General features: G+C 47.9%; 1 protein-coding gene across 1 annotated transcript in view; it reads right to left on the bottom strand.

The window, feature by feature from the left end:
• nrxn3a (neurexin 3a) overlaps window positions 1-23,362 on the bottom strand; it is a 532,817-nt gene extending 509,455 nt beyond the window's left edge. Inside the window, 6 exon segments of the mRNA XM_062469812.1 lie at window positions 9,240-9,252; window positions 9,254-9,627; window positions 10,857-11,004; window positions 11,458-11,642; window positions 11,645-11,750; window positions 23,204-23,362. Coding sequence (XP_062325796.1) covers window positions 9,240-9,252; window positions 9,254-9,627; window positions 10,857-11,004; window positions 11,458-11,642; window positions 11,645-11,750; window positions 23,204-23,305 — 928 coding nt within the window. The 5' untranslated portion in view covers window positions 23,306-23,362.
• Window positions 23,363-27,353: the final 3,991 nt, after the last annotated feature.

Raw genomic sequence — 27,353 nt, 5'->3', positions numbered from 1 at the left:
GTGTGAACGGTGATCTTACAGGTGGGTGTTTCAGCCCGGTCAAATGGAACCATTGCGACTCAGTGCGGATCTGAACGGCTCGTGAGACTAGCGTGGTGAAATGCCGCGCAGTGTACATGTCATAGGTACATGTTGGCTTTTTAAAGTCTCTCGTTGCTCTCTGACTACGCTCCCACTGTATATCATTCGGACAGTTGTATTATCGCGTTGTGGAGGATTCCCACAAATGAAATGTCCCAAATCAAATACATGCAATAAGAATGGAATCTCATACAGCTTTTTAACCGCATTCATGCACCTTCGTTTTTCAGATTCACGGCCAGTAGGCTACAGAACAAAGACAGGATCTAATATAACCACAAACAGTGGTTATAGACTAAAGTAAGCACTTGTCTGACCTACTGTTCTCTATAAGATCAAATGTACTGTGTAAGGATATCAGAAACGTATTTGAGCTCCTGTGTGTCGCATATCATGGATCTGTCGCCTTTCAGGACCAGAATGCATTTTTCCTGAACATTCTACAGTCAGAGTTAGGCAATTAGAAAAACACCAGAAGCCCTTTAATCCTGGCCACCACCTTCTCCTCCCTTACCACCCCTCCAACTCCCAGTGCTCTACTCCTCTGAGGAAATGTCAGCGTTTGCAAGATGTGACGGGTGGCCGGCTCTTTAAAGCATACATACCCCACATGAAGGCATGGGCTGTTCCAAAGTGGCTAAATCCTCGTCCGTGTATGAGAGAGAAAGGTAAATGCAAACAAGTGGGGCCTGATTTAAAATGTATGGGGACTCTTTTTTTTAAGGTTTGCGTTTTACTCACATCATATTCCGGGGCCAGAGAAGGCTTGACGACATGACATTCTACTTATTGTCTGGCACGTGTCGTCTAAACCTGCTGACGTTTAACGATGTGAGTAATCTCACAGTGCATGGGTTTCGGAGAGATTTGAATACCAGACTAGGCTGCAATTGTATTGCTCTCCGCAGACATCAATCAGATGGGATTATTTGTGGCGGGGAGGCCTTGCAGAGGACCAAATATGATAAATGAACCAATAATGCAGTGAGACGTAACACGCCCTTTAAATGTCCTCTGCAGATTCTCAGTAATGCTGGGAAAGGCGTGTGTACCCTGAAGTGGCCACTGGGTGGCAGCAGTAGACCGTCTGCAGTTTACCGCCCGCAGACTTTCCAGATGAGAGTCAGAGAGAGGGGGTTTAAAAAATAAAAAAAAGGAACAAAAAGAAACTGCAAAAGAGAAGGAGAAATGGTCAGAAAAAGACCCAGACAGCCAGAGAAGAATGGAAATAAAGAGTCCAATTAAACAGTGTTTATGGAGTCTGCCAGAGTTGGGAAACGGCTGTAAATAAGTCACTGTCCCTCTGGGACATTGGTATATCGTGATGGGCTGACGCAGGTGTGTACTGTGGTCGGCCGGCGAGGGCAGATGTGGATTGGTAAACCCGACGTGATTCACCTCTGCCGAGTCCTTCCTCTGAAATAAACCTCACTGCGCATGTGTGTAAATGAACTTGTTTAACTATCATTGCGGGGAACCAAAATCCAGGACATTTTTAAAAACCAGGACAATTTGACCATGCGGGGACATTTTCTTGGTCCCGAGAGGTTGAGGTGCAATTCCTAGGGGGTTGTAGGGGGGTTAGGGTTCAAATGACATGAAAGGTTAGGGATAGTTGGGATGGTTTTATTAGGAGATAAGGTTCAGGATATGTTTGGGGGTTAAGGTTAAAGGATAGGGAACACAGGATTTTGAACAGGACTGAATGATATCCCTTCACACTAAAAGCCCCACAAATGGGTTGTGTGTGTGTGTGTGTCATTACAGAGACATCACATTCAAGAACATCTCAAAAAGTGATGGGAACAGGAATACAGGAGTAAAGAGGGACGAGGAGAACGGGTCAAATCATTCAAAATCCTGCGGAGAGAGCGAGAGAAAGACAAACGGAGGAGATACTGACCACCGTGGAGGATGGAGGGATGAAGTCTGGACTTCAGAAAGCAGGGATGGCAAGACAATGAGAGAGGGATGAAAGGTTGAAAGGAGGGAGGGAGAAAAGGCCCCCCCTCCCATATGTGCTGGCCTTCTCTAGGAAACACACAAGGATTTGTGGTGTTAATGTAATATGCTGGCGGTCTTCGAAGCACAAGTTGGCAGGATTATGGAGATGGGAGGAATGCAGCACAGGGCTGCAAACACTGGCAATCATCCGGCAAAACAATCATCATGAATATACAAACACATGTACTAAAGCTCTCACGCAAACACCCACAAACGCTTGGAAAATTGCACACCGCTGACATCAATTCACCTGGCCTTCACAGCAAATCAATGAAAACAGACCATTCACACAGACCTAAACTATGTATTATCTTTTTCTGTGTTTCTTCGGTGTTTCTTCTGCGTTTACTGAAGGCAAATATCACTGTTAAAATAGTAACGCTTTATTGGCTAAGGGTTGGATTAAGGTTAGGGTGAGGGTTAGTGTTTGGTTTAGGGTGAATTGTCAGACACAAACAATCGCAAAGAAGATCGGAGGCAGACAATTGTATTGCAAAGTTGAACGCAAGAAATGCTGGTTAGGAACATGCGTCCACATGGAATACCCCAAACTTCAGTGTATTGTTGCATCAAATTTGCATCGAATTGGAATTAAACAACATTTCCCATTCCATCTTTGCTTTTTTGTCTCTTTCTTTCTTTCCTGTCCCTTCCTGTCCCCTACTTGTCCAAACAATCCTACCTGTTTTACCTACAACTGCTTGGTATTACTATGACAACAGCAGAATGCACACAGCGGGTAGTATCCCATCCATGTTGTCTTTCTGCAGAGAACACTATTGTCCGGTTCATATTTTGTTGGTACTTTTTACTGAGGCCGGCTCTATAGGGAAGGTGAAATGCGGATTGGGTACTGTCACAGTGCCCCGCCCCCTCCACCCCACCCCCAAACACACAGAGGTGCCTGAATGATCCAGCTCATTGCAATGTGAACTTAATTATTGCAAATGTGTGACCACAGGCAATACTCATCCCAATTTGATGACAAAAACAGCAGCAAAAGCTAATCATAAAAACTGATCACCAAAGATGGGGGATGAACTGATGCTCGCTGACAAGGAGAGGGCACTAAATGAGCATCGCTGTGTGTGTGTGTGTGTGTGTGTCTAAATCATACGGGTCAGCTGGGGATGCCTAAAGATGATGACTAATTGACATGGTGTCAGATTGACTTTGGAGCGTGTTAAAAACACGTTCAAAACATTTAAATTCTCATTACTGTTCAGAGGTTGACCTGTCAGATTACACGTGATATACCCCCCTCCCCCCTAGAGCAGGTGGGGGTGTTTGCATGTGTGTTTGCATGTGCGCATATGGCTGTCTGGGACATCTCCGCTTTCCCTTTCTCATGTCCCCTCTCTCTGACCATCTCTGCACATGGTGTGTGTGTGTCTGTAGGGTCAGCTAGAACCTACTTATGCCTAACCAGCTACACTCTGAAGAAGGTTAACTACAGGTCAGTGTTGTGTTCAATGAAAATGACCCCTTCCCCACACAAACAAGAAACACATGTACTCAATAAGGGTAACTTCAAATCAGTTTGGTGTTTAGTAAAAGTCTATCCCCCCCCCCCTTCACACACACACAGGAAACAGAAAGTCAAGGTCCGGGTCTCTCAGCTGTACCTTGAGGTGTCACAACCACTGTCATGTTGGATAACAGTCAGAAACACATGAAGAGCCCTCGGGGAGGGGGGGGGGGGTATTGGGTCTGTGTGTGTGTGTGTGTGTGTGTGTGTGAGAGAGAGAAAAAATAACACAGACAGAAACCGAGGGAAAAGAGACAGGCCGAGGGGGTGAAACAGAAGAATTCATTTTGCTTCATCTTTAACCACACACTTTGTTTATCCCATGTTTCCATTATTTTAAGGAATCGACGTTCAGAAGACTCCCAGGGGATGGCAAATGGCAGACAGCCATATGTCACAATAATCTCTGCAATTGGTATTGCAGGTCTAATGGGCAAGAATAGAGACAACATATTGGCCCTGAAAGGTAAGGCGCCAAATTACAATACATGACACAAAATGTTATTGAACATAATACCCCCTTAATTAAGTAACTCGCTTCGAGGAAAAACCCAGCTTATCTCCAATATTTTGAATATTTCATTAAAACCAATATCCCTTACTCGGCGACTTGGGGGTGAAAAGTAGCATTCTATCTGATTGACCTGTCTCACTCTGCTTTGCCAAGTTTTTTCCTCCAAAGTCAAAATGAAGATTAGAATGGAATATGGGATAAACGCAAGAAAGGGAGCCGGGGAAGAGATAGTATCTCAAAGCTGTTATTTGATATGCTAAAAAGCATCGGGGGGAATCATTTGTGAAAGGCATTAATTGGTTTTTCGCCCGTGCTTTTGATCAATTCTTTATTAAATCGGATGTAATTATGTGAAACTAGGGGTTGAAGTGGTAATGTATTCAACGGCGGAGGAGCCTGTGAAGAAAATTTGGGATTGTGACCCGCAAACGTCTCAACTTTTCACGTGGATTACAAAAACATATCGAGTAGTGTGTCGGTGCCTATTTCGTGTATGTTTGTGTGTGTATATTAATTTCTCCTCATCACATACAGGGCAGTGGCCAACGCTGGTTTGGGGTAGCTCAGCAAAAGTCACACCACAACTCTTTCTCCTGAGGCTAACCCTTACGTTAGTCGATGCTAACCGAAACACTGCGACGTGATTAGCTCTTTAGCGTGATTAAACCTGTCTCTCTCTGTCTGCAGCCTTTCAGGGGGTAAATGAGTGTTTGAGGAAAAAGAGCTGATTTGAGTTAGGTGTGAAATCATCCTGATTGCGGAGGAGGACTCGGAAAAGGAGGCGCAATGTTCAGAAGATGGGTTAATCAGCTCTATGTATGTGTATGTGGCAGGGGTGGGTGCTTGCATGTATACATAAAAGTGTGTGTGTACGTAAGCGTATATTGATTGTGAGTGGTGCATCCTCAGTCAGTGTCATTCCATGTATCATCTCATAGACTGTATATAATCATCCCTGAGCCTCCAGAGACAACGTGTCGCACTGTTGGCATCATCAATCTGCTCTTCCTCCACCATATCATCATCATCATCACCATCATCTTCCTCATCGTCGTAATTACATTCAGCACCATTGTCAGCCTCGCAATCCGCATCATCGTCATTGTGAGCAATTCGAGGGCAATTTCCCACGACGAGGCAGGATCTAGAAGCGTGAGAAAGATCACTGCCTCACTGCCTCACAGCACTCGTTCTCTCGGCTGTTCTCTCCCTTTACAGGGAGCATGGGATTCCAGTCGACTTGTCTGGGACAAGAGCTGCAGGAGAGGGGTTTTAAGGGGATATTACAGCATGTTTCACGCATGAAGACACTCTCGGTCGGCTAATATTAGGATCGTTTGTATGTTAAATTGCTTGTTCTCGGTATACTACTGTATTTGTATCAGTGCGTGTGCATGTTTGTGTACGTTGCTATTTGTGCCCTGCATGAATGCTCTTCCCTGGAAACGTGTGTGTGTGTGTGTGCGCTTGCGCCTCTGTTTGGCTGTGGTCATGGCACTGTGAAGTTGCAGCGCAGCTACCAAGGGGTCCTGGCCGGCCCCGAATCTGAGCATCGGGGCCTGCGATAGGTGACCTTCACAGTGCCTGAATCAACAGCGATTAACCAGGGAGCTTTAAGCGGCCGTGTGTGACGGGGCGGGGGAGCTGATGTGGCCTCCATCCCGGCTGCTGGAAATGGCTAATCACTTACTGCATTACCATGCTGGGGAGCTTGCTCGCTCGCACACACGCACGCACACACTAATACAATACGTGCACATGCACACAGACACACTCGCTCATACACAAGCGAACAGGCAGACACATGATGCCCACCTTCGCATTGACAGGAACACATGGAAGAAACAGGATTTCCCATGTGCTTGTGCTAATCACAATCAGTCGATGAAGCTATTGCGTAATCATCCGTTCATATATATTCTGTTTTATCATCCAGTTCTACATGTGTTCCTACGGGAACCTATTGCATCGTGTTCTGATGACAGTCACAGGTCTATGATGTAGTATCTGCCTGCCTTTTAAATGCCTCAGAGAGACTTTGCTTGGCTTTGTCTGAACTGGTCATTTTTATGTCAACCTGTTTGTTCAACTCTCCAATCAGCAGATTACTTCTAAACCCAGAACCCAACAGAATAGTCACACCGTTTCTGATGAGACTGACAAGACATTTCTACATCAACACACACAAACAGATGTGCATACACACACACACACACACACACACACACACACACACACACACACACACACACACACACACACACACTGTACACACACACAGTAAATAAAGCTATACAAGGGCAGGTAAAGAATGAATACACACACACACTATGCTGATGTTAATCCGGAAAAGTAATTCTCATCTATTTGATAACTGTAATCCGAGATTTAGTCGTCCTATTCATTCCCAAGTTGTGAACTTCATTTGCAGAAGTGCGTTGTGCAACAAACACTGTGGCATGGTACTGTAATTCTGAGGCCCAGCAAAGCTTGTCGCAAACAACCCCCCCCCCCCAAAAAAAAACACTGAAAGGCACACCAAGGCCTCAATCAGCGATTCGTCAGGCAGACCTCTCCAAGCTTAATCCTGCAGTTATTCGTTGGTGGAGAGAGCTCATATTTAAGCAGTTCAGTCTAGCTCCAGCATTTTTTGCAGGTGTAATATACCGATGACCTAGCAAAAAATGACAGTATTAATAGACAGCAACAACAAAAAATACCCCCATCCGCCTCCCCGCAGATGACATTAACAGATATGGAAATAGATATTGGAACAGGACCGCACCTGTAATTTCAACCCTTTGGCTTAAACTGGTGAAAAGTGTTGTTGATCCTGTATGGGGTTTTTCCTCCCTGAATGAGTGGCACTCTGCAGTGAGCCACAGGGTGTTGGGTGGCGTGGTTTATACCTCTCCAGCAGAGACACAGACAGAGAGAGAGAGAGAGAGAGAGACAGAGACAGAGAGGAGAGAGAGGAGAGAGAGAGAGGAGAGAGAGAGAGAGAGTGAGAGAGAGAGAGAGAGAGAGAGAGAGAGAGAGAGAGAGAGACAGACAGAGAGAGAGAGACAGAGAGAAAGAGAGAGAGAGAGAGAGAGAGAGAGAGAGAGAGATAGCAAGAGAGATAGAGATAGATAAGGAAGGGAATTGGAGGAAAGGAGGAAGGAATATTAAGGTCTCTTTTGAGAGGATGTGGGTTGAATGTATTGGAGGGGAATGTCACGTGTATGATAGGCTATGATGGGGTAAGACACAAATTGCCAGGAGATTGGGCTTCATGTGTGTGTAAATGTGAGTTTGTTTGCGAGTGTATACTATGTGTTTAAGATCTGATAACCTTAGAAACCAATCTGTAAGTATACTGAGGTTTATAAAGGGAAAAAAAGTATTTATCCCGGTACGAAGCCAAATGGGGATGTAGTGAACACTATCTGTATGGATCGGCTGCAGCACTGTAGCAGTAAGAAGCATAACTGAATTACACGGCAATGTACATTGAAGCCCTGAAAATCTACCACTGTGCGTGTGTGGGTGTTGCAAGTGCTTGTGTGTATTTGAATGTGCGAGTACAGCCAATTGTGTGTGCGTGTGTGTGTTGTCAGACACTGTGTTCCATAGCTGTCTGCCTGCCAGAAGAAGATAATGGATTTGGACAACCAACAGGAGAAGTCAGCCTTGGTCCTGACGGCCAAAGAGAAAGCACCAGGAGGAATCCTCTCTCATCGTCTCTCTCTCTCTCTCTCTCTCTCTCTCTCATCTTCTCTCTCTCTCTCTCTCTCTCTCTCATCTCTCTCTCTCTCTCTCTCTTTCCTCTCGCTCTCTCATCTCTCTCCTCTCTCTCTCTCTCTCTCTCTCTCTCTCTCTCTCTCTCTCTCTATCTCCATCTTCTCCTCTCTTTCCCTTCTTCTCTTCTCTTCTCTCTCTCTCACTTCTTTTTCTGTCTGTCTCTGCCTGTCTGTCTGTCTCTCTCTCTTCAAGTCTCTCTTTTGCTCTCTCTGTCTCACCATTGTCTCAAGGCTAGAACATGGTCAGACAAAACTTGTGTGCGTGTGTTTGTGTGGGACTGACAATTGCACAGATGTGTGTGACCAGTGGCAGCTGAGAAGAACTGGGGCTTAGATGTGCCTGATGGTATGAATGCCTGGTTGAGACGTGTCATATCTGACCATCCAAGCTCTCCCTGCTCTGACTGGAGATGTACAGATTGTCATGTCTCACATAATAGACCATCATATTGATAAACAGGATTGCCATGGCCAACCAAATTGTGGGATTTAGGCTTCCCTGGCCTGAAGGCTGGTTCACATTTGCACAGTGCATTAACCAAGTAGGGTACATGGATTTTCTATTGAGGATTTTGGATTGAGACATTTTTGTCTCATTGGACATTGACACCATACTATTCTAATACGTTTTCAATCGTACTGTACACTATACTCCTATCCGCAGAAAAATATCTTTGCAGTAGGCTATATGTGTTTGTGTGGAGAGGATGTCTTTAATTTGGATGTTTTCTTCTGAAGCAACTGTTCCCGTCACCACGCCAGTAAGAACACGGGAACAAACAGACCGAAAGAAAAAAAAAGAATACAGAGGCCAACGAAAAATGAAAGAATTACGTGTTTCACTTCGCCAAACTGAAAACAAGCAATGCAATATCCCCAAATCGGGCTATCAAACTTTAATGCTGCTCTGGTGCCTTGCCCGAGGCGGAGTCAAGTTTAGGAGGAAAGAAAGGGCAGAAAAACACATCAATCTTCAACGAGCGTCGACAACATGGCCTTTACCGCACCCTCTCCGAGGGGCTTCAGCTGCCTCTGGTCAAATACAGATCTGCTGCTGCTCCCATAAAACAAAATGAGCGCCACTGAGGTCGAGTAGTGCAGAGGTAAAAGTGACTCTGCGCAAACAAACACACACACACACACAGGCACATTCCCTTTCACCGTTAAGCTACTTGTTGACGTTTCTTGCGAACATAAACAAATGCCTGTCCCAAACAAACTCACACACATTCCAACACACATACACACACTCTTTAAAAAGGGCCATCTTCCTTAGCGAGCGCCCCACACAAACGCTCCCTCTCTTTCTCCCCCTTCCCCCCCCCCTCACCTCTCTCGCAGGTGGCGCGACCAGAAGCCCGTGCCGGTGCAGTCGCAGATGAAGCGGTTCCAGCCCTCCTTGCACGCGCCACGGTTCTTGCAGGGGCCGCTTCTCGCACTGCTTCCCCGCCGCCTTGTTGCACGACGGCTTGATGCCCGCCCGTTCTGGGCCTCGGCGATCTGCCGGATGTCCTTGCTGCGCCCGTCGATGAAGAGGTCGCGCACGCAGCCCACGTAGCCGTAGTTGAGCATGGCCGTCCAGAGCTCGGTGGGCAGGATGAGGGCGGCGCGGTCGACGGGGAGGCCGCCCAGGTACATGTCGCCCTCCAGGTCCAGGATCTCGCTCTCTCGGCCGCTGGCGGTGAACGGAGTGCGGCGGCTGTTGACTGAGATGGTGCCTGGGAGGGGGGGGGTGGGGTGGGAGGAGGGGGAGGGACGGGGGGGGGAGGGGGGGGGGATTTAGTCAAGTCTTGGTGAACACACACAGCGACTCGTCGGGGGATCTCGCGTTTCGGCGCTCTCGAGTTTAGGAATACGGGTCCTTTCTCAACGTGTTGGGATTACACGCGTGCAACACATATCGGAATCGTTTTTTCACGTCAGTTTGGGACGTGACAAAGCACCAGCTGCCTCTCCAAAAACTGCTGACAGGAGTTACGCTCGTGGCGTCGGGGACGTAAAAAACGACAGCGTCTGTTGTAAGTGCAGAGCAGTCACTGTCGTGCTAATTCGTACAGTTCACAACTAGATCTGATGGAGGATTTACCTCTGCTACATAATCACATGTCCTAGACACTGCCAGAAGCAGACAGGAGATATATGATCTTTAGAGTGATTGTGTGTATACCTTAGAGAGAGAGAGAGAGAGAGAGCAGGAAGGAAGGAGAGAGGGATGAAAGAAGGATGGAAACATATGTGCGTCAACACAGCAACAGTGTGAGAGGCTTATCCTTATTTATTAGAGTGCGTGATGCCGATGTGTGTGTGTGTGCATGTCTGAGTTAGTCTTCACAGTATTTATAGGAACTCCTTCTGTCCTCAATCCAGTGCAGGATGAAGAACTTGAGCTTAAGTGTATATGTGTGTATGTGTTTGTGTGTGCGTGCATGTGTGCATGTGTGCAGAAATCAATAGCAGTAATCTCTGCTGAAGTGACACTGGCCCAGTCACCTGAACAGCATTGTCTAACAGCTGTCTGCATTCCTAATGCCCTCAGAGACCTCCCATAGGCCCAGCACTGGGGAGGGGAGTGATACACAGCACTCAGATCGATGAGATGGCACACACACACACACGCACAAAGCACACACTCAAGTCCAATAGAGAAAAGGGAGAGAAAGAGAGACAGAGAGAGAAAGAGAGAGAGAGAGAGAGAGAGAGAGAGAGAGAGAGAGAGAGAGAGAGAGAGAGAGAGAGAGAGGGGTGGAAGAATGAGAGCCAAAGAGAGGTGATGATAAAGGCAGCTACTTTAATCATTAGCTCATTGTGGCCAGGATCCAATTAGAAAACGAAAAGGAGCCCAGTGTGGATGCCAGACGGAAGACGTCCACGACAGCCGTGCGACGACCAACCATCCTTTCAGCCCCGGAGGAGTGTGAGGTGGGCTTCGGATGAGGGAAGATCTCACCTGAGCGGCCGTCCCTCTGGATGTCCACGTGGTACCAAGTCCCGTCGTTCACCTTGTTCTGGGTGGCCTTGACCTTGATGGTCCCTGACCCCATGTCTAGCAGGAGGTACAGGCTCCCATCCAGCAGCTCCACCGCAAAGAAGTCCACCTGAGATGGTGTAGAGAGAGAGAGAGAGAGAGGGAGAGAAAGAGGGATTCAGCTGAGGGGAAAGGTGGGGGGGGTTTGACTTACTTGAAGGGTTTACTGCTGTGGAAATGTGCCGAAAAATGAAAAGAGGCTCGAGCGAATGAGCTCGGTTCGCTCAACTCAAAAACCAGAGTCGGCCAGAGGCTTCTCAACACGGATACTCGGAAGTGACCGTCTGAAACGACGTGACCACTCGCCGTTTCGTCGTCAGACGCAAAACGGTCCTGCCACCCTATGCTGCATTTCGTCACGTTTGCGCTGCCTTAACGGATTATGACGGATCGAATCTTGACAAATCGGTCGACCTCCAAAACGTGAGACACATCTGACCGCTTGACTGACTGAACTCATCCGGCCCGAATCGCCACCACTCCAGATTTCATTGAGTGGGGGGTGGATGGATGACGGACTGACCTTGGTGTTCTTCTGGCTGCGCGCGGCTTCCTTGCGCTCCTGCGGCTTGCCGTGGGTGAAGAGGATGAGGCCGTTGGGCTCGGAGGTGCGAAAGTCGAACGAGATGGAGCCCATGCGCTTGGTGTTCCACTTGGGCAGGCTGATGTAGGCCTCGGGGGTCTCGAAGGAGATGGGGTCCAGGGTGCCACGTTCTCGCACTTGAAGACCACGTCGCCCTGGATCTTCATCTTGGGGTCCACGATGCGGGCCAGGCGGGAAAGCTCCAGGCGGATGTCGTTGTTCTTGTAGACCACCTGGGGGATAGGGTTGGGGTTAGTTCAGTCTAAGGTTTACATTGAGTCATTTAGCAGACGCTCTTATCCAGAGCGACTTACAGTAAGTCCCCCCGAGGCAAGTAGAGTGAAGTGTCTTGCCCAAGGACACAATGTCATTTTGAACGGACGGGAATCGAACCGGCAACCTTCTGATTAATAGCCCGATTCCCTAACCGCTCAGCCATCTGATGCTATGCGATGTATGTGATGAGTCTGGACCTGCCTCTGTGGTGAAGACTGCGTATGAAGGAGTCTGTGTTTGAAATGAACATGTTTTAGCTATGGCTGTGGTTTGTATTAACTCTGAGAAGTTCTTATTGGTGACAATCGGCTTTGTTGACAAGCGTGCTTCCTGGTTTCTGTTCAGGGCTACTCTGTTCATCCTACTGCTGACACCAATGCAATTAGGAACACAGCCCAAACACTGCAACACCTTTCTGTAGATCTTAGCAATGGTAACTTATTGGGTTTCACACCACAAACACACATTTATCAAACAGACACTCTCCAAACACTGGACCATTAAGATAGATGATTCAGACATTCACCAGAGCATCTCTTTAACAGTATCTCTGTCACATTTCAATGCTGCAAAACACTTACCAGAAGAGCGTCCACAGACAACAAAGCGACAGAGACAATTAGGTCTACTTCATCGACCACTCATAGATAAACAATTTGGGGTAAAGGTAGGTATCACAACTGCTGTCATATGGCTCAATAAACTGTCTGGTAAAGTTCATGTTAATTAGTCTGTAACCTGTATTAATATCCCTGTATTAAATACCAATCGGCCAGGGCAGGGAAATACAATAGCTGTCTGAAGCAGAGGTAATGGACTCTCTGTGGGCTGGCATATGCTTCTGGGTCTGTTCTCCCTGATAGTGATGCTAATGGACCAACAAAAGGAGAAGCACACACAGAGGCGTGCACAGGAACACGCACGCAAAGGCATACTCTCTCACACACAGGCCTGACAACCACAGGTAAAAGTTTTCGGAAACAAGCACACATGCAAAGGCACAAACGGCAAACACATGCAAATACACACTCTCACACACACACACACACACACACACACACAGGCCTGGACAAACAGAGGTAAAAGGGACGGAAATAAGCACACACACAGGCACACACAGTCACACACACACACAAACACATGCGTAAACACAGTGTTGGTGGCACATCTCTTTGTACTATAAGCTAGAGGGACACACAGTGGCTGCCTTTGGCTTATTTGAGAGGCTGATGTCATATGCATGGCTCTGGCTCTGTCCGCTACAATACACACACACACACACACAGACACACAAACATTGTCATATTCACTGGCCCATACGGAAATTACATAACCCCTCATAATTGGTGCTCCAAGCCTAATTCACGAGCCAATTGAAGCGGCCATAACCCCCGAGAAGAAACTAACAGAAAACTATTTCTCAATCTCCCAAACTTTGTCAACAAACTACAGTGGCTTCATAGCTTGCATCCCTGTTTCCTGAGGGAGAGTGTGTCGTCTGGACTAAACAAAGGCTGGGAGGTTCTAAGTGGCCAATCTTTTATCACAGCAGCCTTAAATACTGTCAATAACACGGGGAGGACAGAGACACAGAGGGGGAGGTGCGTGTGTAAATTGAAATCTGCTCATGTGGAAAATTGAAGGCTTTTTCTCTAATTCTGAGGGGCAGAAGGCTCTCTCTCTCTCTCCCTGCCTATTTGGGACAAGTCGGACCAAGACACACACACACACACGCAATCTTTTTGTTGGTACACAAATACAGGCCCGTGCTTGCATGCAGAGACCCACGTATACAGACACACACACACACACACACACAAACGTATGGGTTTGTGCACAGCTCTATGTGGGTAGATTGAAGGCCTGGCTAAGATTATCAATAATCCGCGAGCAGATTTGACAGTAAATCAACACATCCCTCAGGTGCTCAGGGACTCATATCCAACCGCAAGATTGTCTTTTGCTTTTCCTCACTCCCTCTCCCCCTCTCCCCCCTCTCCCCCTCTCCCCCTCTCCCTCTCTCCCTCTCTCTCCCTCTCTCTCCCTCTCTCTCTCCTCTCTCCCTCTCTCTCTCCCCTCTCTCCCCTCTCTCTCTCCCTCTCTCTCTCCCTCTCTCTCTCTCTCATATACCCTCTCACTCAACCAGAGGAGCCTGAGTTGTGAAGCCCCGCTGTGCTCCCATCCGTTTCTCAGAATCCAGAGGCTTTATTCTGGAGATCATAAATACCCACGGACCCCGAAGGAGCAGAGAGGTTGCACTCTCCCCACACATCTTGGTCGATGGCCCCAAAACACCCGGGGAAGCAGACAGCGGAAACGACAGCGTTGCCATGGAAAAACTCAAACAAACATCCAAAAAAGGAATCTGATTGTACCGCACCGACCTAACTTCACAGAACACGGACGTAGGCCACCGTTGACTTTTTGCTTGATACGAATGGGCTTAGAGGGTCACAGTGAGTTTCCATGATCCATCCAGTGAAGGTAGACTGGATGGACTGGCCAATCAGTAATAACTGGCATCACAAGCTACATGTTACAGTACTATAGAAGGATGTCCATTAGTGGACTAGTGACTTGCGTACAAACTCACCCATCCCCAGCATTTATGGGCAAAAGGGCCAGATTAATGCAGATGCGTGCATGCTCTAATCCTGTCCCTTCTCCTATAACTCTTTAATGAAGATGTACACAGACACACAAACAAATACACGCAGAAACACACACAAAACTACAAACACACACTTCGATAAAGAAACAGCTGGTTCTCTCACGTCGAGCTCTTCATGGAGTTTTGTGTAAGAGCTGGATTTAATGCCTTTCTCTGTCACCAAAGAAGCGTTTGTAGAAGCGTTCAGACAAGACATCCCTAATTTCCCCACGTGGCTGACAGTCAAATAGAGCTAAGGCCGTGCTCACTCTAGGAGACTGTACAGTAGAAGAAGCTGGGTACACTAGGTGCATTATTGTCTGGCTTGTTAGCGCTGAATGCTACATGTCCGTGTTTGGACTAGACTGAATATTTAATATTTAAGTAGGCTGGAGCTATTTGTTAGTATAATGCCATACAGGACTTCTTTAATTGATTAGAATTTGTATCAGAAGTTTAATGACAGCAAATGGATATAGCAGAGCAATTACTATAAACAAACTCAATTGTAAATCACACGTAGCATAACCTAGGCTATAGCAGTGGAAGAGTGGATCTCAAATATTGTCTTCACTCTTCACTCAAACAATTCCACACATTACATTATCTCAACTGTCCCTGTCATTTCAGTGCCAGACAATTTAGAACTTTTATTGCAAACCTTCTGCATCTGTGATCCAAATATTGACTCATGTCGGTTTATTGACTAAAAGGTACACCTGAGTCTATGAACTCTACAGGTCCACCTTAACATATTCCCTGTACCATAAATGTTTTAATAAGGTAATTGAAATGGAATGTTTCCAGCACCTCTAGGTCCTGTTCATCCTTTATCGATCTTTTGAGTCCTGCTCAGACATATTCATCTAAGTCTGGATGTAAGGTTTTTATCTTGTGCCTCCCCTGTCCAGTCCCATCCCCCTGCACCTGAACTTCTATTGATCTCTCCATCCGCCATCATTTTCCACTTCCCTCCTTTCCTAATAAACTCATACGTTAGTGCCACAGTCTAGGATTGTCTTAAAAAAATAAAAATTATACAGGGTCTAAGCCTTTCGTCAATGTGCTTGAAACTGGCTTCTGAGTGGAGGGAAAAATTCTCAGTTGGTAGAGAGTTGGAACTGAGAATGACCTCAGAGTTAGTGAGCTGTGAATAGTTAGCTGAATGTGAAGCACTGGACAGTAGAGGTAAAGGTCAAATGGAAGTCAAAAGTCAGAAGTTGTTGTGGTTGGTTGGTACAGGTCAGGAAATCTGTAACCTGCTCACTCATGAGGCAGCATGAAAAATATATGGCCTGACAAGCTTCTGTTGACAGCTGTGCTACTGTGTGTAGAGTACAGGCAAGCATGCTACATTGAGCTAGCCTCATGCAAATAATTGTAAAAAGCTTGGGATTCCGTGTATTGTCAGCATCAACGTTCATCATCAAAACCACCTCAACCTGGAGACAACATATGGCTTGAACACATGGTTAAAGTTGAAAATAACTAATGCAAGTGACGTTACAGCCAACAAGTGCAACACCCTAACCCTAACCCAACAGGTACATTGAACAACTGAGGTCCGAGTCAAGGCCCTGTTAAGGAATGGCAGATCATTTTGGAACCCTAACCTAACCCTAAAAGGATTTATCAAAAGGTGAGTTAACTGAACCAGTTGAGGCTTTCATATACATTAAGGAAGTACAGTAGCATGATTTGACCTAAAAAAACCAACTTGGTATTCATGGTCGCAAATCAATGAGATCCTGTGTCCTTTATTAAATGTCATCTATCAGTCATCAGTGAGACAATAGCTGCAGCTGTGCAACATTGCCTCAAGTCCACCAGGCAAACATATGTTCCTCGCTAAAGACCTCTTTAGAGATATCTCCAAAGAGAGAACTGTCGCCAGAGGCTCCCAAAGTGACCTTGAGAACAATAGCAAGACACAACCGTTACTCTCCCCCTCCCACCACCACAATACACACCCCCCTTTACAAGCGTTGATTGGACAATGATTATAATTATTGGCAATATTATTGCCACTGCTGATCCACACAGAACTTTGACCTGCTATATTTTTCATTACCTAAATCAAGTTTGCCCCCACCCCTCCCCACCCCCCACACCCCTTATAATTTTCCGGGCGTCGGGAATCTGCCAGTCATCTCTCACTGCCTCTCTCTGACACAAATTGATACTTTGCAAATGTGATCGTTTGGCCGACGTTGTCATGGCGGGGTAGGGCGGCCGTCGCCCACTGAAATGCCAGCCGGCTAATTCCTCCGGAGCAGTTGATGAGGCGACACGCCGGGTGACATTTACTTCACTTTCTCTCTCTCCCTCTCTCTTTCTTTGCCTGTCATCTATTTCGAGCCGAGTCTGAAACAGGTTGTTGGCTTGCGGTTGCTGTGTTGTTAACCCGAGTCAGGGCTTTCAAGAGGATGAACATTGCATCTTGCACATTGCATCTTGTAGGGTCCCCCCCCCCCCCCCCCCTTACCAAGTCTCTTTCTAAATGGTCTAGCTGTCACAAAGCATTTGATGTTCTTCATGTTTAATCATGACTGGGTTTTAATGGTGAATGTGTGCTCTGTAGCAGATGCTAGTGGGCACTATTAACCAGTCGTTCAGGGACAAAGTTACTGAGTTCATGAATAGTGATGGTGAAAGTTGCCCCTCGTCCTGCTGGCCCACAATCTTTTCTACCCACCAGCACAAATCTCTACAAACACACTCGCACACAAATACATTCTATCCGCACAAACCCACACATGGGCGTCCCGTCTGCACACACACGCGCACACGCACACACATCCTCAGCCTTCCACCATCATTCAAATCGCCACTAAGCGGCCTTCAAACAGGCCTGTCCGTTTGACGGATCACAGTTCAGAGGTGGACAGAGAGGATAAATGACTCGGAGCACAACGGGCTCAGGCATATTTCAACAACACACCAACCCCATTACACCTCTGCTCGGCGCACATTTGATTGTAACTGTACAGGACGCATAAGACAATCACATTGCTCAAATTGCTTCCTGGTAAAAGACAGAATACATTAACTGCCCGGCCAATGAAACAGCAGATCATAAGAGGAGAGGAAACGTTGACAGGATGACAAGTTACTTTTAGTCAAGTGTCAACAAAGAGTCCAAATGAAAGCTTGTTATCATGCCAAGGCAGACGCAGGGTGCAGGTTAACAGGGGGATGAAGAGGAATGTGGTGAGCGATACGGCTAGCCGAGAACGGGCATCTATCTCTGCGTTTCTTTTTTTTTGACACTTTGCCTGTTTGCAACCGTTTGTTTGGCGTGGAGAAGAAATGGTGTCCCTCAAGACTTAAGGTGTGTGTGTGTGTGTGTGTGTGTGTGTGTGTAGATAACAGAGAATCAGTGTGTGTTGCCGGGGGTACGGTTCTGCCTGTACGCGTGCGTGAACTAGTTAAAATCCAGCCGTGAATGCACGTGGATTTCCCCTCAGGATGTTATCTTATCCTGCAGACCCACTTCCCTCGCAGAGGAACTACAGACTGACAGAGAAGCGGCCATGGAGGATGTGAGGTTGAGAACGAGGTATGGCCCGAGATGTTTACAATGTTTTGCTAGTGCACATTCCAAACAAACACACACACACACTGCTGGGAGACGACGACAATGTTCTGTGTGTGCGTGTTGGGGGTGTCTCTGCAGGTGTGGTTGGGCTCTTAGGCACTGCTTTCATATGTTCAACATGGACAAAGTGCTCCCCAGGGCATGTGGAACCCACCCACTCTGCCAGCCATACAAGTACACACACGATTACACACACACACACACACAGCAGTGGGTCGGGCATAGGCATGATGCTTGCTACCAGTCATGGGCCCTGCACCTCCATGGGTGTGTGTTTTTTGGAATTATCGGTCCATCTGTCAATAGTTATTTCCATTGTTTTCCAAGTCCGTTTTTTTTTTTTTTGTATCTGTGTATTTGTGTTGGCAAACCTACGTTTGTGTGCATGTGAAAATGCACACACTGGCGGTAATCTATGTGTGTACTGTATTGTTTGTGTGCTTGTGTGCGTGTGGATGCGCACCCGCATCTGGGCCTGCACAGGGGCCCTGGGTGACACACACATTAATCATCCACAGCTGTCTGCTTCCACCATAAATCTCTGCTGCCTGCCGCCCCCCCCCCCCCCCACCCCCCTTCTAACTCTCCAAGAACCATTGGCCCTTGGGGTTGCTGTGAGGAGACCAGATCGCTCTCCACCACATTAAGGATGTTACGCAACCCCCCCCATCCCTCTTTCCCCAAAACTCCCAGTCCCTGGCCATCTTAACCTGGTGTTTTGGCATGAAGGATGGAGACAAAGTGCTGCTGCTTGTTGGGTGTTGGCACTCCACGGGGCAGTGGGAGGGGTGGCGCGGGGGACGTTTGGAGTTGGGTGAGTTTTTTCCACTAAGTTGAGGGTGGGTGGAGGAGGGTGGTGGAGGAGGGTGGTGGAGGAGGGTGGTGGAGGAGGGGGGGTGGAGGAGGGGGGTTGGAGGAGGGTGGGTGACGGAGGGGGGTGCAGGAGGGGGGTGGAGGAGGGGGGTGGAGGAGGGTGGTGGAGGAGGGGGGGTGGAGGAGGGGGGTTGGAGGAGGGTGGGTGACGGAGGGGGGTGCAGGAGGGGGGTGGAGGAGGGGGGTGTGAGGAGGGTGGGTGACAGAGAGGGGGGTGGAGGGAGGGGGGGTGGAGGAGGGTGGGTGACGGAGGGTGGTGGAGGAGGGGGGTGAAGGGGGTAGGTGGAGGAGGGGGGTGGAGGAGGGTGGGTGACAAGGGGGGGGGGGGTGGAGGAGGGGGGTGAAGGGGGTGGGTGACAGAGTGGGGTGGAGGAGAGGGGTGGAGGAGGGGGGTGGAGGAGGGTGGGTGACAGAGGGGGGTGGAGGAGAGGGGTGGAGGAGGGTGGGTGACGGGGGTGGGTGGAGGAGGGTGGGTGGGGTGACGGAGGGGGGTGGAGGAGGGGGTGAAGGGGTGGGTGGAGGAGGGGGGTGGAGGAGGGTGGGTGACAAGGGGGGGGTGGAGGAGGGGGGGTGAAGGGGGTGGGTGGAGGAGGGGGGGTGAGGAGGGTGGGTGGAGGAGGGGGGTTGGAGGAGGGTGGGTGACGGGGGTGGGTGGAGGAGGGGGGTGAAGGGGGTGGGTGGAGGAGGGTGGGGTGACGGAGGGGGGTGGAGGAGGGGGGTGAGGAGGGGGGAGGGGGGTGGGTGGAGGAGGGTGGGTGAAGAGGGGGGGTGAAGGGGGTGGGGGAAAAGGGGGGTGGAGGAGGGGGGTGGCGGTCTGCAAACCGTCGCGGGCGGACAGGTCCGCCACGGTGTGCGGTGTTGTGACGTGGCAAACGGAGGGTGTTGGTGTTTGGGTTTGGTGCTTAAGAAGGCAAGGAGAATGAGATTGTTGTATTTAGCTCATCAGCTTGTCTCTGTTTTATTGTCCCATTCTCTCGCTCTCTCTTTTCTCTCTCCATCTCTCGCTTCCTCTCTGTCGTACACGCACAACTATACCCACAAATGCCCGCTGGCAACCCAAGTTTGGCACGGTATAAGCCTGAAACCTTATCAACAGAACGAACGCCGGTCCTGAACCATGATTCTTGACAATAGAGAACCTGCTCAGTAACGGCAATGACACCACAATCCACTGGGTTGTCATGCTTTCCAAACATCGGTGCTGTTATGTTTCTATGGAGACCCTCCGCACGTACTGTGGCTTCATAAATGCTGTGTGCGCTCAATGCCACCAACAGGAATGCAACCATCTACCACAGCCTACCAACAAACCCATTCTGTTCCGATGAATGTCCGTAAGAGAGTGTGTGAGTGCATGTGTCATTTATAGTCATGCGGTGCGTGTCTAAGCGAGCGTGTATATGAGTGTACAGTGTGTGTGTGTGTGTGTGCATACTGTATATGTGCCTGCGCATGTGTGCGGGTTTGTGTGTCTGTGTGTTTGTACACTTTGGGGCAGCCCTATTCCGTAGCGTGTATCTGCGTGTTTGTTGACAGTGGAGCTTGACTGTGAGGGAAGCCAGGGGCCAGATGCAGTCCGGCTAATCCGCCCCCTTCCCCCCCCCCCCCCCCACCACCCCGCCTCTGGTCCACTGCTGGACCCTCCTGAGGGAGGGCTGGACAGGGTGACCGGGCGGTCAGCTGGGGACTTGACCTCCCTGGTCACCGCCGCTGCGTCTTCTGATAACACAGGCTTTGAAGAGGCCACCACTCTGTGACTCACTTCCCATTTTACGCTAACTTTATCTGAAATATGCATCGTGTGGTCAAGTGAGGATTGATGCGGTCGACACGATGGTTATCAGAGCCTCTGGACGTGAAGACTTCAGGCTGTGACTGCTTGGTCAATCTGGACTTGACCCCCTGACAGCCTGACTTTGAATATGTTCTATATTTCTGGAGCCAAACCCTGTATTTCTCATGAATCCTTTTTTTCTTTCTTTCTTCATGGCAGAAATATGTCTATCTAGTCTTGGGTTTCAGCAGAACGTCTAATCACAAATCCTCACAGCCTCATCTCAGCCCCAGCTAAATGATCGCTTAAAACTAGAGATGGTACAAAAGTACTTCAAATTCTCCCTCCAAACCGTACAAATTGCAGATACTTGCAAAGGTCATTTTAAAATGATATTATAATAATACATTCGGAGGGAACAGCTGGTTTCTTAAATATTCCAAATCACTGAGTGCGCCGGGTGTCTGGAGAAACGGCAGAAAAGGAGGGTGTAGTTCACGTCAGAGCGGCTCAGGACAATGGGAGACCTGGGGGCTCGTACCTGGTGCCATGGTAACAAAGCATTTATCCATAATGTCTTTTGATGGCAGAGACAAGAGCACTAGCGGGCAAATTAGTGTTAATGGCAGAGTGTGTGAGTGTGGTAGGGGTTGTGTGTGTGAGAGAGAGAGAGAGAGAGAGAGAGAGAGAGAGAGAGAGAGAGAGAGAGAGAGAGAGAGAGAGAGAGAGAGAGAGAGAGAGAGAGAGAGATTTCCCCTCCATATACCAGAGGCGTGAGATGAGAGGAGCTTACAATAGGCATATGTGATGGGTGTGCACGGACGCTTTTTTGGGGGTTTGCGCTTCCCTGCTTGTGTGACGTTGTGTCCGTTACCGTCGATATCCATCTGCGTCGTGTGCCCGGGCGTGCACGTGTGTTTGTGTCGATTTGTGTACAGTGTTCGTGAACGAGTATGTGTGTGCATTCATGAGTAGGGCAAGTGTCAGTGTATCTACGCCCGTGTGTGTGTGTGTGCTTGTGTGTACAGCGTGTTTTTGGGGAGCTGAAAGGACCAGTCATGGAGTGATAATTTGGCGAGGGCCAGAAAGAGAAGAGGCAGGTCTGCCCAGCATGGCACAGAGCAGGAAGTAGGGCAAGGGGGGATTATATGACTGCTGCACACCTCCCCTGGGCCAAATGACGCTCTGAGGGATTGGAGGTGGTACTGTGTGTGTGTTTTATGTGTGTGTGTTTTATGTGTGTGTGTGTGTGTGTGTGAGTGTGTGTGTTTTATGTGCGTGTGAGTGAGTGTGTGTTTTATGTGTGAGTGAATGAGTGTGTTATGAGGCGTGTTTTATATATGTGAGTGTGTGTGTGATGTGTGGATGTGTGTGTGGGAACCTGCGTGGGCATATGGGCGTGTGTGGGGTGCGTGTCAGTACGTGTGTCTGCGTCGCTGGAAAGCATGGTGAGAGTGTGCCAGGACCATGCTGCCACACTGCAGCAACCTGGCTTCAGCCAAGCGCTAAGAAATGACATCACCAGCTTCAGGGAAACTGGGTGTATTTCAGTGTGTGTACGTGTGCGTGTGTGTGTGTGTGTGTGTGCGCATGTGGCTCTGAAAGGCCATTCTTTCGCTGACAAAATTGGTTTCATCAAAACAAATCACAGCACTGCCATATTGGAACAAGGAGATGAAACAAACAAAAGCAAAGCCCCAAAACATCCATTTTACATAGTTGCACAGAGAAAAGAGGTAATAATAGTGTGTGTATGTGTGTGTGTGTTTTCTCCAGTCTCCCTGGGTAGTTTAACATACTATTTGCACAAAAGGCAATTCCATTCCCTGACTTCACCTGAACCTGCTAGACATCTAGGCCATGGCAGATGTGAAGAGATCCAGGCAAAATCAAATCATTTACAGTACACACAATTGAAAAAACAAAATTAAATATGCCTGAAACCAGCTCATGTTGGATGAAAATGTAGAACCGTGATGAATTTCATTAGGTCGCTGCCAATGGTCTCCTAGGCTGATGCAGAAGTCTCTTCTCTCTTCCTCCAACTGCATTTCTTTAATTCACATCTGACTGAATTAGACCCTGAGAGCGTCAATACTGTCTCTTCTATCTACAGGAATGAAAACAGATAGAGAGCTGCCTTGCTATTTGCTGTGCCCTAAAAGAATTCCACCAAATAATAATTACATTTCATCACTGACACAACTAAAACCTTCGGTGTGATCGAGATTCTCTTGACTGGTGGTTGAGAACCTTTTGTGTCTCACTAAAGAGCTAAATGGTGGTTGGTCCAAAATGACTGTGACAACATATCCCTGCTTGAAAAAAAACTCCAGTTTACGTGGGTGAACCTAAATGTCACCCGCACAGACAACAAGCAAGATAAGCAACACGCTTATGTTCCTCAATGTTCATGATTAAAAACATTGGGGGGAAAAACCACAATCAATGATGTTCCCGCCGAATGAAAACGCATTGAGATGTACACGTCCACTTTGAAAACAGTCCTTCTCACCTCTTTAAGGCAGCCCATGAAGTTGTTGCTGACGGGCGATCCAGGGAGGTCGGCCGTGCTGGGGCTGCCCCCCACGTAGAAGAAGTCATCAGAGCCCAGCATGGTGTAGTCCTCCTGGGTGTAGCCCGTGGTGGTCAGGATCCCGTCCACGGAGATGGTCACCTGAAATCAAGAGGAGGGCCCAAGGTGGAGGGAGTCAATGTACCGTCCAGATCTCTTGGAGGTCTGGCGGATGAGGAGGAAGGGTTTTGTCCTGAGTGAGGCGGGGTTTTGGTCACCACATTGCTTTGCTGTGTGGTCTTTTAGGAATGTGCTCTGCTCAGACCCCGTGTCTTTTCCTCGAAATCGAACAGCTTTCACATTTTTCTGTCGTGTTACGTCACTCATGAATTTAGACAGGAGAGGTAAAGAAAATAGGTCACTGGTATTTTCTTTATCTTCTATGCAGGTTTTGTGTGAATATTTAGGTTTGTAGGGTTAGTAGAATGTGAACACTAAATGCAATTTCATTGTGATTGTTTCAGTGTTAGTTTACCCATTTTTTGGGGTTCTGACATTGACAACATACAAAAAATGGGTGTTTAGTACTGTGGTTGAGCTGGCAATGAGGTAGCATGTTTTAGAAATGCTATTATTCTACAATTACAAGAAGTAAGGGGGGTGTAAACACAAAGGGAACTACCCTCTATGTCAGCTGAATGGAACATGCCAATGGCCAGGCAATGCACACTTAGACCAAACCAAAGCTATGAATGGGCGAAGTTCAAGGAAGGGAACTGGATTATAATTTCAAACCACATGAAAACACACACATAGCAGAGAGGTAGGTGTTAGTGACAAAGGTTGGTTGAAATAGATAAATGATGTAGTGGGAAGAGATGGAAGGTAATTTTAGGCATGCCATGCACAAAGTCTACTGGAAACAACTGCCAGAGCTCCCAGGTAGATTTATGTTTATCCTTTTATTTTACACTTGGTGGTAAGCTGCTGGCAGTTTAGTCAACAGTGAACACCCAAAAAAACAAAACAAGAAAAAACGAATGCAGAGGAATTTGTAACACAGTGAGCCCTGAAAAGTTTTACAAGTCTTTCTGAAGTAATAGAGGGGAAAGCCGAAAAAACGGATCTGTCGTGAGACAAAGGAGGATGGGTGGTCAAAGGAAGATGAAAAAGCCAAGAAATACCAACCCGTTTCCTAATTTTCAAAGAAGGGTGTCTAGAAATCAGTCAACAAAAAAGGAAGGGGGTAGGAACCACACGGCAAACCCAAAAAAAGGATAATAAAATGGTATCTACCAGACAATGTAGTTTGTTTACCATAGCGTGTCCAATGCCTGATTGCTTTGCGGAAAAGGGCGTGTGTGAGGGGGTCGGGGTTGGGAGGGGAGAAAAGAAATTCAAAAATGACAATTGAGGTTGTTAATAAAAATGAAAAACAAATGAAATGTTAAAGGGTTAGTACATCTATAGACAGTTAGTTAAAGAATGATTCATTCAATGATGGTGATGTGTTGTAGCTTCTTGCTTTTCATCGCAGAGAAAAAAGACAGACAAAGAGCGATGAGAGAGAAAGAGAGAGTGGATGAAGAGAGCAAGAGAAAAGAGATAGTGCTTTGACCTATTCAACTGACAGACGTGTGAGTCAACTGGTAGATTCAGAAATGTCCATAGTTAGAGGAATAAAACAAACCTACTGTTACACCATCCCCAATTCACAAAATGGCAGCCTTTTTTCTTTCTTCATGGATCAACTGCTGTATTCTATGATTAAAATGTTAAAATGTCAGAAAAGCTGACAATTGTGTTTAGATATACAATTTTTTTTTCGAAATGTTAGTTAAAATCCCTACTAATAGTAGCCTAACTCATATATACTTCTACCTCTTCGACCGCCAAGATTCACAAAGAAGTAGAGGTTTCACCCAATCTCAACCTTTCTTTTTCTCCTTTTTTCAGTTTCTTCTTTTCAACAATGAACCCATAAACTGTCCTTTTTCAATCAGGAGGCAGTGGTGGATGGAGAAAGAGTGCCTATTAGCATATTTCAAAATGCAGGGCCGGTGAGAGATTTTACAGCTGAACAGAGTTCAGTCTCGGGTAAACACCAGCCGTCGTGGCTGACTGGAGAATTTTGCCCCGGCTCGCACGATAAGACGTCCTACTTCTGAGAGAGAGAGAGAGAGAGAGAGAGAGAGAGAGAGAGAGAGAGAGAGAGAGAGAGAGAGAGAGAGAGAGAGAGAGAGTGAGAGAGAGAGAGAGAGAGAGAGAGAGAGAGAGAGAGAGAGAGAGACGGGAGGGAGGGGAGGGAGGGAGGGAACGAGAGAGACGGGGTGAAGGGAAGGGGTGCAGAGGAGTGGAGTGTGAGGTAGACAGCCTTTCTGAAACCATCAAACGCGTGATGGCTTCTTGACAGAGTGAGGAGCAGCTCGTGGAGGGGGAGGCGTTGAGGTCGGACAGACGGAAGGAAGGAAACCACGCCGGAAGATTGGTGCCCTCCAAGTTCAGAACACTAAAGGGTTTTGGTAAATGTGTCAAGGTGGCGTTCCAAGTATGGTGTAGCTCAGTGGCTCTAGAATATTTGTCTAGAAATCAAGAGGTTACATGATCAACACCCTTACCCTGTTGCTTTGGGTAAAAGCTTATGCTAACTCAATCAGTTATTCATATCACGTTGTATTAAAAGCTACCCAACAAAAAAACAACATTGTCTAAAGACCCAAATAGCATCTTAAGAAGTAAACAAATCAAATGTATATGTAACCTGACAGTAATAGAAAAAGTATGGTATTGGAAAATGTAATCCTCTTTTCCAGTACTTCCATAAATCTCTCATTCTCAAGCGTTTTGACGCTTGCCAGAGACTGGTACTCCAACACTCTCACCTTTCCAGATCTTACCTGCCTCAGGTTTCCGTGTGACTTTGACGTCGTGCCACGAGTTGTCATTGAACTTCCCGTTGACGGGCTCCACGATGGCCTCGAAGGCGCCCCGAGCCCAGGTTGATGACCAGCGACACGGCCCCGTCCTTCAGCGCCAGGTTGACGTAATCGGCCGACTTCCCCGTGTTGCAGGGATAAGGCCGTTGCGCTGCCAACGTCTTGAAGGACAGCGTGATCTCGTCGCTGCTGCTCTGGGATGGGGGTTCTGCGACAGGTCGTAGCAGAAGTACTCCGAGCCCCGGAATGTAGCCACGTTCTCTTCCCTGGCTGTGGGTGGATCAGTGAGAGTGAGAGAGACAGAGAGAGAGAGAGAGAGACGAGAGAGACAGAGAGAGAGAGAGAGGACGATGAAGAGAGAGAGAGAGAGAGAGAGAAGAGAGAGAGAGAGAGAGAGAGAGTTAGGAAGGAGGAAAGCGGGGAAGGACCTGCAAGCGCCGATCCCAAGGGAAAAACAGAGAGAGCGAGGAATTCTGGATGGTCTAATAGGTGGAGATAAGGAGACACTTGTTGGGAATACCAGGCGGAGAAAGGGGTTGAAGGTGCTACCCGCCATTAAACGCAGACGCGTCGGAGGGAGACCGCCTATTCACTACACACCATCATCAGACAGACACCTCATCATTTCCTGTGGGGTCACTTCCTCCCGTGTAATGGAGGTTCGGTGTGACGCATCCCTGTGTACTCTGATCTCAAAGAGTGCAGGCCGAGATAGACAATGAAGAGGGCGAAGGAACGAGAGAAAGAAAACAGAGTCAGGAGGGGAAAACAGAGAGCCAAAGAAGAAACGAGGCAACCGAGTGACATAAAAGCCTGGCGGATGACATTTAACCTTTGGTGGTAAGGAATGAGGCTGGGAAGGATAGGCGAAAGAGTAAAGGAAAGAGAGAGTGGTGAGAGAAGCGAGAGAGAGAGATGAGAGAGATGAGAGAGAGAGAGAGGAGAGAGAGAGAGATGAGAGAGGAGAGAGAGAGAGGCGAGAGATGAGTGTGGAAGGGCAGGCACAGCCGAGGAAGAGGAGGAGATAGAGGAGCCGAGACAGAGAGAAAGAGCTGAGAAGAAAGGCGGCGGGCGCAGGGAGAGAAAGAGAGAAAGGAGTGTGCCGCCCTGGAGTACTTATCCATGCGATCATTCTTCAATTAGTTCCCTGTCTCTTAAGTGGAGTGATGCTGGAGACTGTGGATTTAGCCGGCCAGACCATGCCTGAATCTGTC

Source organism: Osmerus eperlanus, chromosome 9 (assembly GCF_963692335.1).
Source record: "Osmerus eperlanus chromosome 9, fOsmEpe2.1, whole genome shotgun sequence".
Classification (NCBI taxonomy): domain Eukaryota; kingdom Metazoa; phylum Chordata; class Actinopteri; order Osmeriformes; family Osmeridae; genus Osmerus; species Osmerus eperlanus.
Note: the sequence above shows the minus strand (reverse complement) of the source record. Positions and strands in the feature narration are given on the sequence as shown.